The 17,955-nt window shown below is 36.0% G+C and overlaps 1 protein-coding gene across 1 annotated transcript; it reads right to left on the reverse strand.

The window, feature by feature from the left end:
* Positions 1 to 875: 875 nt before the first annotated feature.
* Positions 876 to 17,733, reverse strand: LOC149841070 (uncharacterized). The gene is made up of 5 exons (XM_090003574.1): positions 17,304 to 17,733; positions 17,097 to 17,170; positions 10,757 to 10,883; positions 1,922 to 2,221; positions 876 to 1,571 (listed from the first exon to the last, which is right to left on the reverse strand). Exons 1-5 carry the CDS (start codon positions 17,439 to 17,441, stop codon positions 1,299 to 1,301), a joined length of 912 nt encoding a protein of 303 aa, XP_089859700.1. The 5' UTR covers positions 17,442 to 17,733; the 3' UTR covers positions 876 to 1,298.
* Between the last annotated feature and the right edge of the window lie 222 nt (positions 17,734 to 17,955).

Below are 17,955 nucleotides of genomic sequence, written 5' to 3' on the forward strand. Positions count from 1 at the left end.
GAAACAAGACACTAACCATTACATCATAAAACTCATTATTGATTATTAAAATATATATATATATATATATATATATATATATATATATATATTTTTATATAATACTTAAATTAGAATAAGATAATTAACCTAACAATCACTTGACCCACCAATAGCATAACTGGGTCGTTCCTTAATAGCTGACCTCATAAATATCCGAACCAAAACTAAATGCATTTTCATTTAACCCATAAGTCAGTGCAACTAAGTATGTTCTTTAATAGCTGACCCGATAAATATCCAAATTGAAACTAAATGATTTTCATTTGACCCAAAAGTCAATCAGGTTATAATTGACAAAAGTTTTACTATTTCAAGAATCAAGATCAATTAGCTATTGCCATGATGGCAAGATTATGCTAGCTCTAAGTGCAACTCAGCCCGTTTTTTTAAATAGAAAGAGAGACCCACGACTTGTGATAAGTAGAAAAAAAGTTTCCGAAATAATAGGCCTTCTCATGTAGCAAGACATGAGTAGTACCTGAGGGGCTCTGCGTGGTTGGTAGAGCTGTCAGTGCACGTCTCCTTGTGATGGGACGTTGCAGGTTCAAAACCCAATGGTAAGTTGAATAATAACTGATCAGGTCTGCCTAACCACAACTTGCTTTTCAAAAAAAAACATATAGGTAGCATGGTCATTTTAAAAAAATTATAACCAAATTAATTAGAGTTAATTAAATTAGGGTCACTTGATTAACCCAGGTAAAAACTTTAGTAGGCATTTGCAAACTGGGAAAAGTTGTGTGTGTGTGTGTGTGGGGGGGGGGGGGGGGGGGGATGTATTTGAAAATTTTTCAATTAATCAAGTCCATTGTTTTTTATAATTCCAAACAACATTTGTTTTTCAAAGGATAGCTCAAACTCACTTATTCCAATTAATAATTCCATCCATGAGTTAAGGATAAATACTAGTCCAAGAACAATCAGAGCATGTACCACTGTTTTACAAAACTCCATCCATGAGAAAAGAATAATAAACACTAGTCCAAGAACAAACAGAACATGTACCACTGTTTTACAAACAAGACCCAGCCAACCATGAGAATATCTAAGTAGAGCCAAGCAAGAAAAGGTAACGATATTCAGACAAGTTTCAGCTCTATGCCCAATTCTTTTTGTTGGTGACCCCCCCAAACCCAAACTCACATAATCTGCCCCCACACCATCAACAATAGAATATCTATGACCAGTCAATCTAGACATCCCCTATTGCATCAAACCAAAAACAGAGACACGGAGGAAACTGATCAGGTTAGAAGTCAAACCAAAGCAATGCTGCTTTCACCACCTGGAGGCTTGCGAACACCACCAAGGTAGTCTCTTGAAGCTGCTTTTCCATCGGCAAATATGTCACTCCCACTCATCTCCTTCAGCTTTGCCATACTAAGCGACTTCTCAGCAGATGGTTGAGCTGCGTCCCCTTTGAATATGTCATTTCCTGTCAACTCTGCGACCTTCTGATTGTAAAGTTTTTTTGCTGTCTTCACCACATTCTCCTCGGTAAACACAAAACTGGTTTGACCTGCTGCAATCTGAAACAATAATTCCAAGAATCAAGTCAAGAAAGACAAAGGGAACCAATTATAATGGCAAAAAAGTATTCTCCATGCACCAACTTCACAAACAGCTTGCATTATGCTTCTTCACACCAAATACATTGCTTGGGACGAAACAAAGAACTGATCCTTGCAAGTAAATTAATATTTCAAATATTGTGAAGTTTCATAGATGTGAAATGAATGCGCTTAACACAGAAATGTTGGCGCTCCATTATCCAAAATATGGCTAGTGGAAACGTAACTAATGCATGCACTGAAACTAAATGATAAATATTAATCATAACAGCAACCCAAACAGCAGAAAATAGGTTAGAATTTGATACCTTATCAGAAGTTTGAAGATGTCTTGGAGTTGGATCGGCAATATCTTTGCTTTCCATTGGCTCGAAAGAGCGTGCCAAAGGCCTGGGAGTGATTTCTGGGGGAGGCCCAAAAATGTCGTGCCCACTTAACTCTCTAGACTTGGCATCAGATAGTTGCTTATTTATCTTTGCATCGGTATCACTCTCTAAAGTCCCACTAAGCTCCTTCTGTTTTGCCACCTCCGTTAGAGAGGTTGGCTTCTTGGGAGAGACACTCCCATCTGCACTAAACGAGATCTGGCTCATCGAATTAATAGTTTGCTGAAAAAGGCACATACGAATTGGGTTAGCAGACATCAGCTGGCTTACCAGATAACCGACTATACTTGAACAACAAGCATTATTCTCTGCTGAGACAGTATAACAGCTCATTGAAAATATGGTGCTCCATAACTGGGGGCAAAAAAAAGAACTGCAAATCTTCCATTCCAGACACATACATACATATATACAAAAGACGGAAATTCCATGTGAAAATGGAATGTATGAAAAAAGGTACAGAAAAGGAGTCACGACAAATGAAATCGGGCATACAATAATGCCCCTTAGATTTAAAAAACAAAAAAAGATGCTCCGTCCATAGAATCATGTGCTGCATATGGATTAACATAAACAAAAATTCTCGAAGTATATTCCATCTGATAAGGGAATAAAAATAGATAGGACAGGGACAGTCATCTTTTACCAAGCTTTCAACATTTCTGAAAACATCAGTTTGTAGGCAACGAGTCCAAACAGGTCTTATTTACCAGAGAACTTGAACAGGATAAACAGGAGGAGCATCATCTTGGTACGAGACAATTTAACTGAATAGAGAGTAAAGCCTTCAGATTCACTGCAATAACAAAAATCTCTCCCCCGCTAAATGTATAAGAATATGCCACAGGATCTTAGTAATAGATATTTCGAGTTTAGCCACAACCTCTACCAGGCCTAATTGAATTTTAGCAGATCTTATTGTCCAGTCCAGGAAAAGTGACCCGATACAAACAAAGTCTATTATTTATATGAATAATTATCGGATCTGGATTGGGACAGAGTGGACAATGTTCACTAGATAGGTATCAAGAGATAACGTCAGTTGGGTTTGGATATTGGATCCAGATCCAGTACCCATATTCAGATCAAATCCAGATCCAGCCTGAATAGGAGGCTACGTTTCCTAGTTTGTGTGGTTTATTTATAATTTTTGTTTCCTTTATTATTTAGTTTCCCTCTTGTATATGAAAATATACCTTTGTATTTCAATTTCCTTATTGCATAAGAAATAGGTATTGCTGTAAAAAAAGAACTGTACCTCATACCAAGGTTGTAAGTATTGTGTCATTACCCATATCAGTCGGAACCAAAAAAAGATACGTATCATAAAAAATTATAATTTTTTAATAAAAAATTATAATTTTTTAATAAAAAATTTCAAAAATCTAAACAAATCATGAAAAAACAGAAAAAAATTAGCAAAATTCAAAAAAACATCATAACATGTGAAACAATGATGAATTGCACAAAATACAACCACAAAATCACATATGAAGCATTTATGCCTTTATGAGTTGCATAAGACATCATCAAACATCAACTATCTCACAAGAACAATGCAAAATATTAAATATCTTGCAATTAAAAACATGTCACAAGATTCATACTTTCATATTACATAAATAAAAATATTATGGCAATAGTTGCACTCGATTTTCAATCAGTTTTCACTCATTACTTGAGTGTCTCATTGCCATGATCTGATGTCATCTTTGTTGGAGTGTAGATCCTGATTTCTACCTTGATATAAATTCCTATTTTTCGCAAAAAAAAAATTAGATGGTAGTTTTGTAATTTTACTCACAATAGAGATTTTTTTATCTAAAAATGGTGGAAATGCTCTCTCACTAAAGCAACCCGCAAAAGCCCTCTCGTTTGTGCACGAATCGGCCCTCAAATCTCTCTCACAACTCATAGGGTGTGTGGATACTCCTCTAATGCCCTCTACACAAATGAGAGAGTCGGTGCTCAAGAGGTCTTTAAAACCCACAAAAAAATTATGATTCAGCCCATTTAAAAATGTGCCGAAGTTGTATCGTACGATACATCTTGTATTGTACGATACACACTTGTATCGCGATACAAAAGTGTATCGTATCATTATTTGTTATAATAATGATATGCATCATACTGTATTGTATGGTACGTATATGATACGGTACAATACGATACGGTACAATACTTACAACATTGCCTCGTACTCTATAAATAAGAGCATCACATCTCATGGTTCTTCATTGAGAACCAGTTCAACAGCAGTCCCTATTCTTTTTTTTCCCTTCCTACTTCTTGAGAGCCAAGTCACATGGACTCGGCAAAACAGGTGTCGCACCCGCGACGATGCGACGCGGGTGCGGGTGCGGCACCGGGTGCGGTCAACACGACCTTGGGTGTGGTCAACGCACCCAGGGTCATTTTTGTCCACTTTTTGGCATTAAAAAAAATCCCCGATGAAAAGGAGGATTAGGGCAAAAAAATTTTGTTGCCCCTAATCTCTCCTCTCCTCTCCCCCTGAGCTCGAGCTCTCTCCTACCGACGCCCCAGCTCCACCTCCCAGGCTCCTCCTCTCCTTTCGCAGGTACGTACCCTCTCTCGCTCTCTTCTTGTGTCGGCAGGGGAGGGGTCGAGCCCCCCCTGCACCCTCTCGCTCTCTTGTTGGGTCAACAGGGGAGGGGCCGAGCCCCCCCTCTCGCTCCCTCTGTTTTCAACAGGTGAGGGGCATCTCTGCCACCGCCCTCATCGACCTTGGCCAGTCCCTCAAGATCCCCCTCCCCTGCGCCTGCTTCAACTCCTCCGATAACGGCCTCCCCGCCGTCTACCTGTCCTACGTCGTTCAGCCTCCCGACACCCTCCCGGCCATCGCTGCCAGGTACAGCACCACCCTCTCCGACCTCATGGCCGTCAATGCCATGGGCTCCCCCGCCATCGCCCCCGAAGACATCCTCGTCATCCCCTTGGCAGGTTCCAATCGCTCTCGTTTCGTTTTCCTCGATTTCTTTCTCGTTTTTCCTGAGAGAGTATAGTCCTTTCTGTGTATTCTCTCGGTGAAAATTTTGGGGTTTGGATTGAATGTAGCTTGTACTTCTAGGTTTTCGAGATACGCTTCCAACGCCGGATTGATCGTCGCGAACGGGAGCTACGCCATTACTGCTAGCCACTATGAAGTAAAAACTCATCCCCTTCCCTCCCCCCTCCTCCTCTTTTCGTATGTTCTTTCTTTGATTGTTTAATATTCAAGCTTTATGCTTAGCTCTTTTATGAATGTGGGGTGCATGTGGTGATTTGCTGGTTATATTATGGGATGTTGAATTTGTTTAGAGTTTTGACCGCTTTGTTTATTTGTTCCATTGAGCTATTTTTGGTAATCGGCTTATAGTAATGTGTTTATTTGTTGTATTGAGAACTATATCTGGTATTCGGCTTATAGGATATGTTTATTTGTTCCATTGAGCTATATTTGGTATTCGCTTTATGGGGTCTGTTTATTTGTTCCATTGAAGCTATATTTGGTATTCGACTTGCAGGATCAACATGAGCAAAAAATGAGGAAAACAGAGGTGGGAGCATTTACTTATTTGATTGATAATTTGATATTTAGGTTGATATACTGCATGCATGATGAATGATATTATGACAATGTTAACTGTTAAATGTTAAACTGTTAAAACTTCAAAATTATATATATATATATATATATATATTTTTTTTTTTTTACATTTTTGCCCCTGCCGCACCCCCGCACCCGGGTTTTTTGGAAGTACCGCATCCCCGCACCCGCACCCGCACCCATGTGACATAGCTTGAGAGTGTTTGGATATTGAGAGGAGTCATTTATTATGGTATCAAAGATGGAGACTGATTTGATCTATTGAGGTATGTTCTAAGAGATCTTTTCATACCTTGCTTCTCCAAGTTTTCCATCTCTTTCTTCTTCCTCTATGTTTTCTTCAATTCTCAACCTTGTTTATGCAAATATCATATGATTAAACATATATTTCTAGTTCTTCATTGTTGTCAATATTTGTTTCTTTCCTTGTTTTCTTGTCTGACGTCATATCCTTGAGATTTCCATGTTTTCTTTAAATGCCTACTTTGTTGTTTCTATTTTAAAGATCTGAAATATGTTTTAAAACCATCTTTATCCAGATTTTCAGATCTGAAACCAAATTACAGAAAACCTAATTTGCTTATTTCCTCTTGATCATCAGGGCACTCTTTGAACTTTGATATTAAAAAAAGGAGGATATTTTATATCTAAAATTGTGGGTTTTTTAACACGTGACTCTTATCTGTCTAGTTTATTGACACAAAAAAAACAAAAAAAAAGGGTCGATCCAGCTTTGTTTGCATTGACATGACTGATTAAGTATATCCTTTGTTTCATGTCTTTCATGGATTCAATTTTTCAACTATCTTTCTCCTTTACCTTCCCCTACCCCAATTAATTTCTGAAAAACTAAACAATTCTAACTTTTTAACTTGGAAGAGGTAAATAACTCATTTCATTAAGAGTCACGATCTCTCTGGATACTTTGATGGATCCATCGTCCCTCCACCAGAATATATCATCAAGGAGAACACAGATGAGAATGGGGTTGTTATTTCATCTATTTATGTCAGGAATCCAGAGTTTATTTCGTGGGTGAAGAGAGATCAAACTTTAGTTGCATATAATATATTCACTTTATCGCGGGAGGTACTCATTGGGGTACCTGATGATTGCACGACTCTACAGCTTTGGACTAGGTTAGTCTAGACAGATTATCAGATATCCGAGTTGAGGATCATGTTTCTAAAAAAGAAATTTCAAAATTTAAAGAAAGGTTCTATAGCAATTATAGAATACCAAAATAAGATGAAAAATATCAATGATCAGCTTGCCATGGTTGGTTATGAGGTTTTTTATAAAGATATGGTACAACATGCTCTCTGTGATCTTGGTCTTGATTACCATATTTTTTCCACCACTTTGCAGTATTCAGATATGCTCCCTACATTTGATAATCTAAAGGCCAAATTGTTATATTATGAGATGACTAAGTGCTGGTGCAATTACTTCTCATGAACATTAGGAACTCCTGGTTATTAAAGTGTCATGTGGTCATGGGAGAGGATGTAGGGGACGAGGTCTTGGAGGCAGAGGTATACTTCACATAATTAATATTTCCCCTATCACTGTTGCACAAGGACGACGTCATATCCCTACTTGCTTCATATGTAAAAAATCAGAGCATGTTAAGAAAAATTGCCAATTCAAAGATGATCCCAAGTATAATTAGGGAACAACACAGGCACAATATAAAATCCAAGGAAAAGGCCAATCTAGAGGTCAGACAAGTGGTAAGAGTAGTGGTCAAGGTCAGTTTTTTATAAATAAGCAACTATTACTTGCCGCCCTTGCATTACTTAATTTGAAGCAAAATGAACATGGAATGTGGTATCTCGATTCTGATGTTGCTAACCACGTCACAGGTGATGAAGGTAACTTCTCAACTTTGTTTCATTATCATAGTAAAGATAGTATTGTTACCAGAGATGGGACTCATTATCCTATCACACACACGAAATGTGTCAATTCCCTTGTCCAAAACTAGTTTTTTGAGTCTTTCTAATGTCTTTTTTGTTCCTAATATAAAAAAAAAACTTATTTTTGTCTCTAAGCTTATTGATAATATCAATTCTTGTGTTGTATTTACTTTATCCTCAGTTTGTAACTTTGTATCAAGGATCTTCGCACAAAGAATATATTCATTGAGGGCAAAAGGTTGGAAAATATGTATGTTTTTAGTGAAGATCCTTTGTTCAAGTCTGTTGGTTTTGTTTCAAAGCCTAGTCAAAGTTTATCGAGTCCATCTATTTTATTCAATTCTTTTATTTTCTTGGTTATTGTAGTCAGGGTTTCATTAAAAGATTAGCTTCTAATAAATTGACCCTTGAGTATGTCTAGCCTAGATTCTGAGTGTGCAGATGTCTTTCAAGTTGGCAAATTTCAAAGAGTCATATACATCCATTTAATTGTTTGAACGAAAGAGCTTTGAAACCTTTTGAAATTGTGCATTTTGACTTGTGGGGACCAACCTAAAACTTCTTTGTCTGGTAGTCATTATTATGTTTTCTTCATTGATAACTTTTCTCGTTACACGTGAATATATTTTATAAAGCATAAACACAAAATTTTTAATATATTGACAAAATTTCACATGATGATCAAAAATCAGTTTTCTATGTCATTCTAAATTTCTAGTGTGATGGTGGAGGCGAGTACTCTTCAAATGAATTCATTGCTTATCTTAAAGTACCTTAGCTAAGTTACGTGCCAATATAACACCTTTATATCTTTGGACAAAGGCATTTCATTCAATTGTTTACATTATAAATATATTGTCCATGAAGATTTTGAATTACAAAACTCCTTATTATGTTTTGTTTAGGAAGCACCCTGAGTATGATTCTTTATGAGCCTATGGATGTGTTTGCTATGTTTATATAGATAAGTCCCTCATAAATAAATTTGAACCTAGAGCTCATGTTTGCAAATTTATTGGTTATGTTGGCAATTATAAAAGCTTCAGGTGCTATGATATCAAAAATAAATGCCTACGAATTTCCAAAAATGTAGTATTTAGTGAGGGTTCTTTTGAGTATAATTTGCAGAATAGATTCAAAAATAAAAAAGGAGCAATCTGGAGTACTATCAGCCATAGTTAAGTAAAGAGTTATATTCAGTACCCATTGATGATTTTTTAACACAAGGTAGCTAATCTTAAACAACATAGGGAAGTTCCCATTATTGATAAAGAAAATATAGTTGCATATGAGAGATACAAAGAAGGTCGAGTTTACACTCGAAAAAGCAAAGAAATAACCAATATAAATATTGAAAAGCAAATTCAAAACGTAAGCAATGATAAAAATGTAGTCAGCCAACACAATGAAATTGTGCCACAATCGGAGTTCAAAAGGTCAAATAGGATTAAACAAGTTATGAATGCTATTAAGAGATGGGTAAGTTATGAAAACTTTAGTACAGACCATCAAGTTTTCCTTATGGAAATAGAGAAGCAAGAAGAACCAATTTCTTATTTTCAAGCTATTAGAAATAAGAAATTGATTGAAGCCATAAATGAGGAGATGAGAGCATTGCATGAATGCCAAACATAGGAAATAGTTAAAAGGCCTCCAGATAAAAATGTGATTGGATCATAATGGGTTTATAAGTTTAAGTATAAACTCGATGGTACCATTAAAAGATATAAGGCTCATTTAGTTGCCAAAGGATTCACTCAAGAGTATGGTATGGATTATGAGGAGACTTTCAACCCTATGGTTGAAATGGGAACAATAAGAATTATTTTATCTTTAACAGTGGATCATGGTTGGATCCTCAATCAACTAGATATCAAGAATGCATTCTTACATGGAGTCTTAAAAAAAGTTTATATGGAACAACCACAGGGATATAGTGAAAATAATCCATTTGAATATGTGTGACTTAAGAGAGCAATATATGGGTTAAAGCAGGCTTCCAATTCGTGGTTTGAGAGTTTTTCTCTGGAAATACAAAAATATGACTTCTACAAATCCTCTCTTGATTATTCATTATTTATCCACAAAGGTAAAGGATATATGATTGTTTTGCTTATATACGTGGATAGCATCATTGTTACAAAAAGCTCACATAAACGCATTCAGGAAGTAAAGAAAGTGTTAAACAATCGCTTTGAGATGAAAGATCTTGGTTAGTTGAAGTACTTCTTGGGAATTGAAGTTGATAAAAATATAGATGGGTTAATCCTAACTCAATATAAGTATACTATGGATATCATGCGAAAGACAGGTATGTCTGACTGTAAACCTTTGCATATAGAGATTGATCAACACTTTATCAAAAGTAAAATTGAATATGGAGAACTTGAAGCAAGATTCATTGGTTCAAAAAACTAAGTAGCAGACATCTTTACAAAGGGCTTAACAAAACAATGAATTTGGTTTTTGAAGTCCAAGCTGGACATGGTAATCTTGTCCATGGTGATTACCATGTCCAAAACAATGATTTTGGTTTTTGAAGTCCAAGTTGGACATGGTAATCTTGTTCATGGTGATTACCATGTCCAACTTAAGGGAGGCTATCAAGAGATAACGTCAATTGGGTTTAGATATCGGATCCAAATCCAATACCCAGATTCAAATCAGATCCAGATCCAGATCCATCTTGAATAGGAGCCCATTTTTCCTAGTTTGTGTAGTTTTCTTATAATTGGCGTTTCCTTTATTATTTAGTTTCCCTCTTGTTTAAGGAAATATACCTTTGTATTTCAATTTCCTTATTGCATAAGGAAATACGTATTGTTGTAAAAAAAGAACTGTACCTCATACTCCATAAATAAGAGCATCCTATCTCATGGTTCCTCATTGGGAACCGGTTCAGCAGCAGCCCATATTCTTCTTTTCTCTTCCTACTTCTTGAGAGTGTTCTGGATATTGAGAGGTGTCATATTTATTAATAGAGAACATCCAAAGCTTCAAATTGTGCACAAATGCCCATATGTAAGCAAAGTGCAACCTTTAAGTAGAAGTCTTAATTAGGTAAATAACAATTTAATATGCAGAAGAAAGAACCCAGACAGAAATCATAATCAACATTTGTTTTGAAAGAATCATCACCACCACACTCTTCCAGCTAACCGCATTCACAAAATCAAGATTATGATACAATCTACAGTTCTTGCAGCTTCATATTTGAAAAGTAGCACATACCTGGTAAAGGCGTAAACCTGTTTTATTAGTAGGACCTGAAAAGTTGCTTCCCAATTCTGGATCTTCTTCAGCAGCAAAGATTCCACTGCCTGTCATCTCTTTCAATTTGGACCCTGAACATGGTTTCCTGAGCAGACAAGACAAACACCAGAATAATTAAACATGCAACAGCAATAAAATAACTGATGTAATACTAGTTGCACCTCAGTCCTTTATTCTTTTTTTGTGTCAACATCAATGGCAAAGGGGAGGCAGAGATCGAATGGGGAAGAAAGAATAGATTTCTTCCTCCCTCCATGACCACCCATATAATGACCCAACAAACTTATGCATTTGCTGATATCAATCAGTTGCTGTTTTAGTTGTCAAAAGCACTAGTTGGAGCCTAGGCAGAAGGCCCTTAAAAGGACTAGCCTAGGCTTAGGTGAAACCAAAAAATAAAACATCAAAGAAAAACAAAAAATTAGTTAATTTTAGTAACAAACATATTATTGTAACTATGGATGAAGTGTGTAATTCAGTGTAACATGTCACAAAATTCTGAAATTGCATAATATTGAACATACACTAAAACTTGGGGCACACCATCCGATTACTATATAAACATACATACATACCTGCCCTTGTTTCGTTAGGTTACTGTTAGGACCCTCCAAAAAATCATAGTTTTTAGATGTTTTATACTTTATCTTAACCGTTAGATGTGTTTATGATTGTTGCTGAATAGAGAACATGTAATGAATTAAGCATCTTCATGCTCGTGTGTATTTTAAAGAGGTAAAAAAAGCATCGGTTGATATTGTACTAGAATTTCATGATAAGATGGTCACTTTTTTTACATCAAATCAATTTGAAACAAAGCTTGTTTCTCAATAAATAAGTATTGATAAACACATCTAATGGTTCAAATTGAGCATAAAACATCTAAAACTTTGATATTTAGAAGGTCTTAACGGTGATGTAAAGAAAAAAGAGATAGGATGAACCCCATTCTCATATATAAATATATATGGGTTAATCTAATATTAAACTAGTTGTGTTTAACATTAGATGGATTCAACCTTATTAAAATGACTAAAAACCATTAAAAGAGTGGTGTTTTTTAACATGCTTACTTTTATGGGCATTATAAGTCTTTTGAACTTGGAGAGAATTGAAAAGTCGAACACCTTGTACAAAAAAGTAACTTTATGAATCTATCAAAGTTATCTTTTTGACATCAATAAGTAATAATGTATTTCTAAAAATGCCTTGTTTTAAGGGTATTTTAGTCATTTTAATAAGGTTGAATTCATTTAATGTTAAACACAAGTAATTTAATATTAGATTAACCCTATATAGAGAGAGAGAGAGAGATAACTGAAAAAACAGATTTTATATGTATGCTTTTGTATGTGTCAAAAACACTTGCATACATGTAAACAGCAAAAATAAAAAAAATAAGAAGAAAAAAAAATAAAAAGAAAAAAGAAAAGGAGAAAAAGGAAGAGGAAGAAAAAGAGAAGCCAAAGAGGTGAAAGGAGGAGGAAGAAGATAAAAAGAAAAGCAAAAGAAGAATAAGAAAATGAAAGAACACAAAACAAGAAGCTTTTGGGGCAGGAGGAAGAAGAAAAAGAAAAAAAAAAGGAAGGAGACAAAAAAATTAACAAAATGACAGCCATATCCCTGCGGCCTAGGTATGGACAGCCTAAGCATACTGGGTCGAAAAACAAGACCCTACTGCCTAGACCCATAAGCCTAGGGGGTGTCCCTGCGCCTAACCCGCCTAGGCACAGCTTTTGACAACTAAGGTTGTTGTCTATTGATCCTAAAATACCTGCTAAAAAGGCAAAAAGAGAGAAACTATGCACCTTTCAGTCTACTGATCACTATGAATTACATAAAGCAGTGTCCCAGAAATATAAGGCCTTCTTAACCCATATGACATTTATACAAGTACCAAGTACTATAAAAGGTTATAGGCACTAAACAGTGAGGAAACTATGACATGCAAATCAAAAGGCCACGAAAGGAATAAAACTCGGTAACTAAGCATGCTTCCTCCAGAGAGAAGACAGTAAGAAGCAAATGAATAAAATAAAGGTTCATATGCATTGGAAAGAAAATCATATTGGAGGAGAATCAGCAAGGTTTAAAGCTAGAATGGTAAGCAGGGATGTAAACAGTTCAAATTCAGGTGGCTATCTGACCCAATCTGAATCCATTCAGTCAGATTCGGTAGCCAAAGCTGGAAGTGATTAATAATCATATCCAGACTCAGTATTGAGCTTTGCATCTAAATTTGAGTTCGAATCCAAGTAAAATCGGAATACATATAATTTCTGATTTTAAGTTAGTCTGATCCGGATTTGGTTTTAGCTGATCGCCATCTGACTTCGAAAACAAATTTGGATCCGATTAAGCTGGACAAGATAAGGGCGGACTCACTAATGCCTAGATCCAACCCAACTTCGACCCATTCATATCCCTACTAATAAGCAAGGCTAATACTTGATAGCATGTTGAAGCAACAATTATTATCAGGCTTTCATGGAGAAACAAATGAATTCCCTCATGGAGACTTCAAGAGAAAGTGCAAAGGAACAAAAGAACTGTGAGTGAAGCAAAGCAGGATAACATGAGCATAGTTTGCAAACTTAGCATTCAATGATAAAACCAATGTATGGCACTGATTGGAAAGAAATGAAAGAAATTACAGCTACAGTTGTATTTAGATGAGATAATACTAATAAAAGATGAAATCTCTGTCAAAAATATCAACAATGTCTTAAAGATACAGAAAAATATTTAGATGCTTTTCAAATCAAAGAAATAAATATCCATATATTTATTAAAATGTCACCATGTTTGAGTTCAGCATCAGACTATCACGATTTTATCTGATATGTGCCAAAATCCAAACACAAAAGAAATCAATTCAGTTTTCCCACATATTCAAATAAATTTTTTTTAGAATTTTTCTCTTTTCTGAAAATCTATAAAGATATCCATAGCAAGTAGATGGCCAAGAATAAATAATGGTGACATAGGGAGTACATAAAATAAGAACCAAAAGTTTCTTTGACAAGATATTGTCAAGACCAATATTGATGCTACAGATATTGATATATTTTATGTGTGATAAGTAAAACCAAACAATAGATCCAAGAAACCATATCAGACTAGTGCTCGAAAACACAGTGATTCGGGAATTGATTCGTCCCAGTTCACTGTGACTCGGGCGGGTCAACTTGGTGACTTGGCTAGGCTTTGTTAACTTTTAATTTTATATAGGAATAGTGCATTCATAATTATATAATTAAAAAAAAAGCTACAAAATGACATGAATACTTGTAAAATCAAGAAATAAGTCACACAACATCATGTTAAACTATAACTAAGTAGCATTGCGCATTTAGTAATAAGAAATCAAACAACTAAGCTAGTGTGTAACTGTATATTGTTTGACATACATCATGACTAACTATCAATATCAATGATAAAAAAAAGAGCAACAAAAAAGGCATTAAACTTCACAGTTTAAGAATATCAATAATAACATCAAAATTTTAGAGAACAATTGTAAATAAATTAGTGATTTCAACATATATATATATATAACTAGCAAAATCTAGTTTGACTCTGCTGGGTCAAACTGCGACTTGGCTTGATGCACCCGAGTCACATTATGACTCGAACAAATCGTTGGTTATCGATTCCATTCACTAGGTTAACCCAGTAAATGGACGTGTCTAGCTGAGTGAGTCAATGAGTTGACTTGCCAGGTTTTAAAACATTGTATCATATACAACAATACAACAATATATGAAGTTTTGAAGTTTGAATTATCTAATGGAACCCCAAAAAGGTGACCTTACAGTCTGACCAATGGCACATCAATGTGGATATATATAAATGACAAGTGGGTTTGCTCTTTGGAATTAGAATTTTGGAATTGAGATTTTGAAGTTCCAATATAACTAGAACCCATTCCAAGAATCTCTTAGTTGGCAAGCATTGCAATTCTTTTTATTAAACACCAAGATTCTTTATGAACCTCATCTAGGAGGCAGAACTGCTTAAGATTTAAGTTGAAGTATTCACATCTAAATTTAACTGGTGGAATGGACTTGCATCCAAGTCAAATTTCCAATAGAAAATGTGTGAGATTAGTATGATCATGGTAGGATCCCTTCGTTTATTGGATAAATACAAATAAACAGAGTGGTACTTGGACTCAAGCCACAGTAATTGAATGGCCCACCCAAAGATACTTGGCTGAAGTCCACTATGAGTCTATGACAATAGAATGAAGGAACTTGAGATGAAGAAATATGGTTATAAAATGTGGAATTTCTCATTGCTTGCCAATCCCATGTTTCATTAAAACAAAAGATTATAAGGAAAGTGCAGATCAAGATTTTCATCAATCCTATTTTTCTGCAAGGAAATCAACCAAAACCGTGACAAAAAGCACCAAAGCAAGGCAAAAGAGATACTAACTTAATCCTATTTCCAAAACAAAAAATGGAAAATGAATCCATTCAAAAATCATGCAGTCATTCTGTGGGTTACAACTTTAACTGTGAGAATGGATATTCTGAAAATGGCCATATTCACTATGTCAAATGTTTGAAGTTTGGATCCTTGCCCTCAACGTTGACCATTGTTGAACATAGCACTTTGCCTACTTTAAGGTGCTAGAATACCCAACTTACAGGATAGGCGCTTCAGTAATTACATTAACGATATGGCTTTTCAATGAGCATATTTGAAATAAAAGCTTCATGTATATCTTTGAAACTTTTAATAACAAAGCATAATATTTTTTATGCCATAGAGCAAGATTCTTTAGTTAAAGAGGTAAAAATTGAAGACCCACTGAATTATACAAATACTTTTTATCAATTGTAGATGATCGCTTTAGTGAAATAGAGGAAAGAAAAGGGAGTCAGAATTGAGGATGTCTTCTAGGACTTATGAAGGAGAAACTGAGAAGCGATTTACTGGACATTCAGGATGTGAAATACAAATAGTTTAAACTCAAAAGTTTAAAGAAGAAAAAAGAGAAGAAGAAGAAGAAGAGTCAAAATTGTCATACTATGTGGTACTAACATTAGATCCAAGGCTAACTGAATGGTTCATCTTTAGAACATAATGTATGCTTGAATATAGCACACACCAATGGAATATAAAAAGAGTTTCTTATTTTCTGAATGTGAATATGGGATTGGTCTATGATATAGGTATCAGATACAAAAGCAGGAACCAGAATGAACATCATAAATCCCAGCAATTCATTACTCATTAATAACATAGTAATGAGTAAATGGAAAGAAAAATTAGAACACCTTTCGCCAACACAATTCTTTTAAAAGGATTAATTAAAATACCTTGATTAAAACATTAATCATTGACTGATTTAAAAAGATTACAGAAAAAGGATTATCCCTTAAAACTCAATGGCAAAAGGAGAACTACACTTTCCATCTTATAGGAATCACAATTCCTTAATTGAGGAAGTATGTCTTCTTTTAATAGAAGTGAAATTCATATACCCACAAATCACAAACCCATATCCTTGGAAGCATGATCTCTATGACTTGTGAGACATGCCCAAAGCAGCTTTAGAGAAACGGATCCCCAAGGATACGTAAGATTTTTTGTTATTCACGAATAAGCCAAAGCAGGGGCTAATGACTGCATTGAGCACCTTCATTACTATGGATCAGATCTAATCTCATATCCCATTTTCCATAATTGGTTCTTTTTCAGATCCAGCTGGTCTGGTCCCAGCGCTACAATTTGATGCAAATGAAATTTAGAAAATTATGTGATCTCCAAGTGTATGATCTAAACAGGAGAAGCCTCTCATAAATCTACATTTGTCCAACAATGATGAAGAAGCCTTGCAACATAATGCGACCATAATACACCTTTATTTCGCCATATTTCCATGATATGAAGGCCCATAAGTATGATATAAGCCAATCAATCGAAATAAGCAAGAAAAAATGCATCTTCACATTACAGAAGACAATCATGACATAAAATGCTTCTTCAATTCCTTCTTTATTAAAAAAAAAGAAAAAAGACTCCGTTAAAACATTGATAATCTAGAATTTTAAGAGAGAGCAGATGATCTACTCTGACAAATCACGAAGCAAACCGTTTTTTTTTTCCTCAAAGGAACAGAAGAAAGAAGTAGGAAAGCAAGGATACAAAATTAATCAACTATAATCAAAGAAAGAAAATCCAGAAATCACGAAATCAAAACCTGTCTTCCGAAGAAGGGGCAAAAGAAAAGAAGAAGACAATGGAGAAAAAAAGTGGGGGAAGAAGAGAGATTCTCGGATCTAACCTTCTCAAGAGGCTGTCTGCCTCTTCGGGAGTCACCTGCCCGCCAAACAGCACCGCCCCGACTCCTCCTGATGGCTGAGAAATCCACAAAACACACCCAACAAGAGGTGAGAAAACAAAAACACGATCTCAGCGATGAACCACGCAGCACTAGATTCCCTCGATATCTCACGTGATCGGAAGGGAAAAAACAAGAGAATAAACTCACCTGGTGGGGACGAGGGCCGAAGCGAGATGCGGGCGTAGCGGCATCTCCGGCAGCCGGATCCGGCAATGGCGTCTCGGACCATGTGAGGAGATCCGCAGTCGATGTGTGGGGCTTCCTGACGGGGCTGTTCCTCTCCATTCACTCAAACACTTCGTCCTCTCTCTCTCTCTCTCTCTCTCTCTCTCTCTCTCTCTCTCTCTCTCTCTCTGTTAAAGCAATGGCCACAGACAGATCTCTGCAGTGCAGGGAAAGAAAAGGAAGAGAGGGAGGTGAGGTCGGGTCGGAGGCGAGGCCTCTTTCCTTTTGGGAAAATGACGAGATTGTCCTCGGGAGCAGTAGAGTAGTGTACTGAGTCGGTGAGATTGGCTTCTGCTTCACTCCACCACTCTCTGATTTTGCTGCTTCTTTGCTCTGCTGTCCACTCACTGTAGAGGAGCTGCCTTCCCCACTTCCATGCTTTATACTCTCTCTCTCTCTCTCTCTCTCTCAAATTAGTTGAATTTTCCGAGTCGCTTTTTTATCCCGATTTCTCTCTCTTCCTTTCTGTTTTTCTTTTTTGTTTCTCAGAGATGACACGTGGTCGCTTAACTCATGGTGGCTCCCACCGGTTGCCCTTTTTTTCTTTTCTTTTTCTTTTTCTTTTAGAGTTTGT

The sequence above is a fragment of the Nuphar pumila genome, chromosome 4 (assembly GCF_984573655.1).
Source record: "Nuphar pumila chromosome 4, dmNupPumi1.hap1.1, whole genome shotgun sequence".
NCBI lineage: Eukaryota > Viridiplantae > Streptophyta > Magnoliopsida > Nymphaeales > Nymphaeaceae > Nuphar > Nuphar pumila.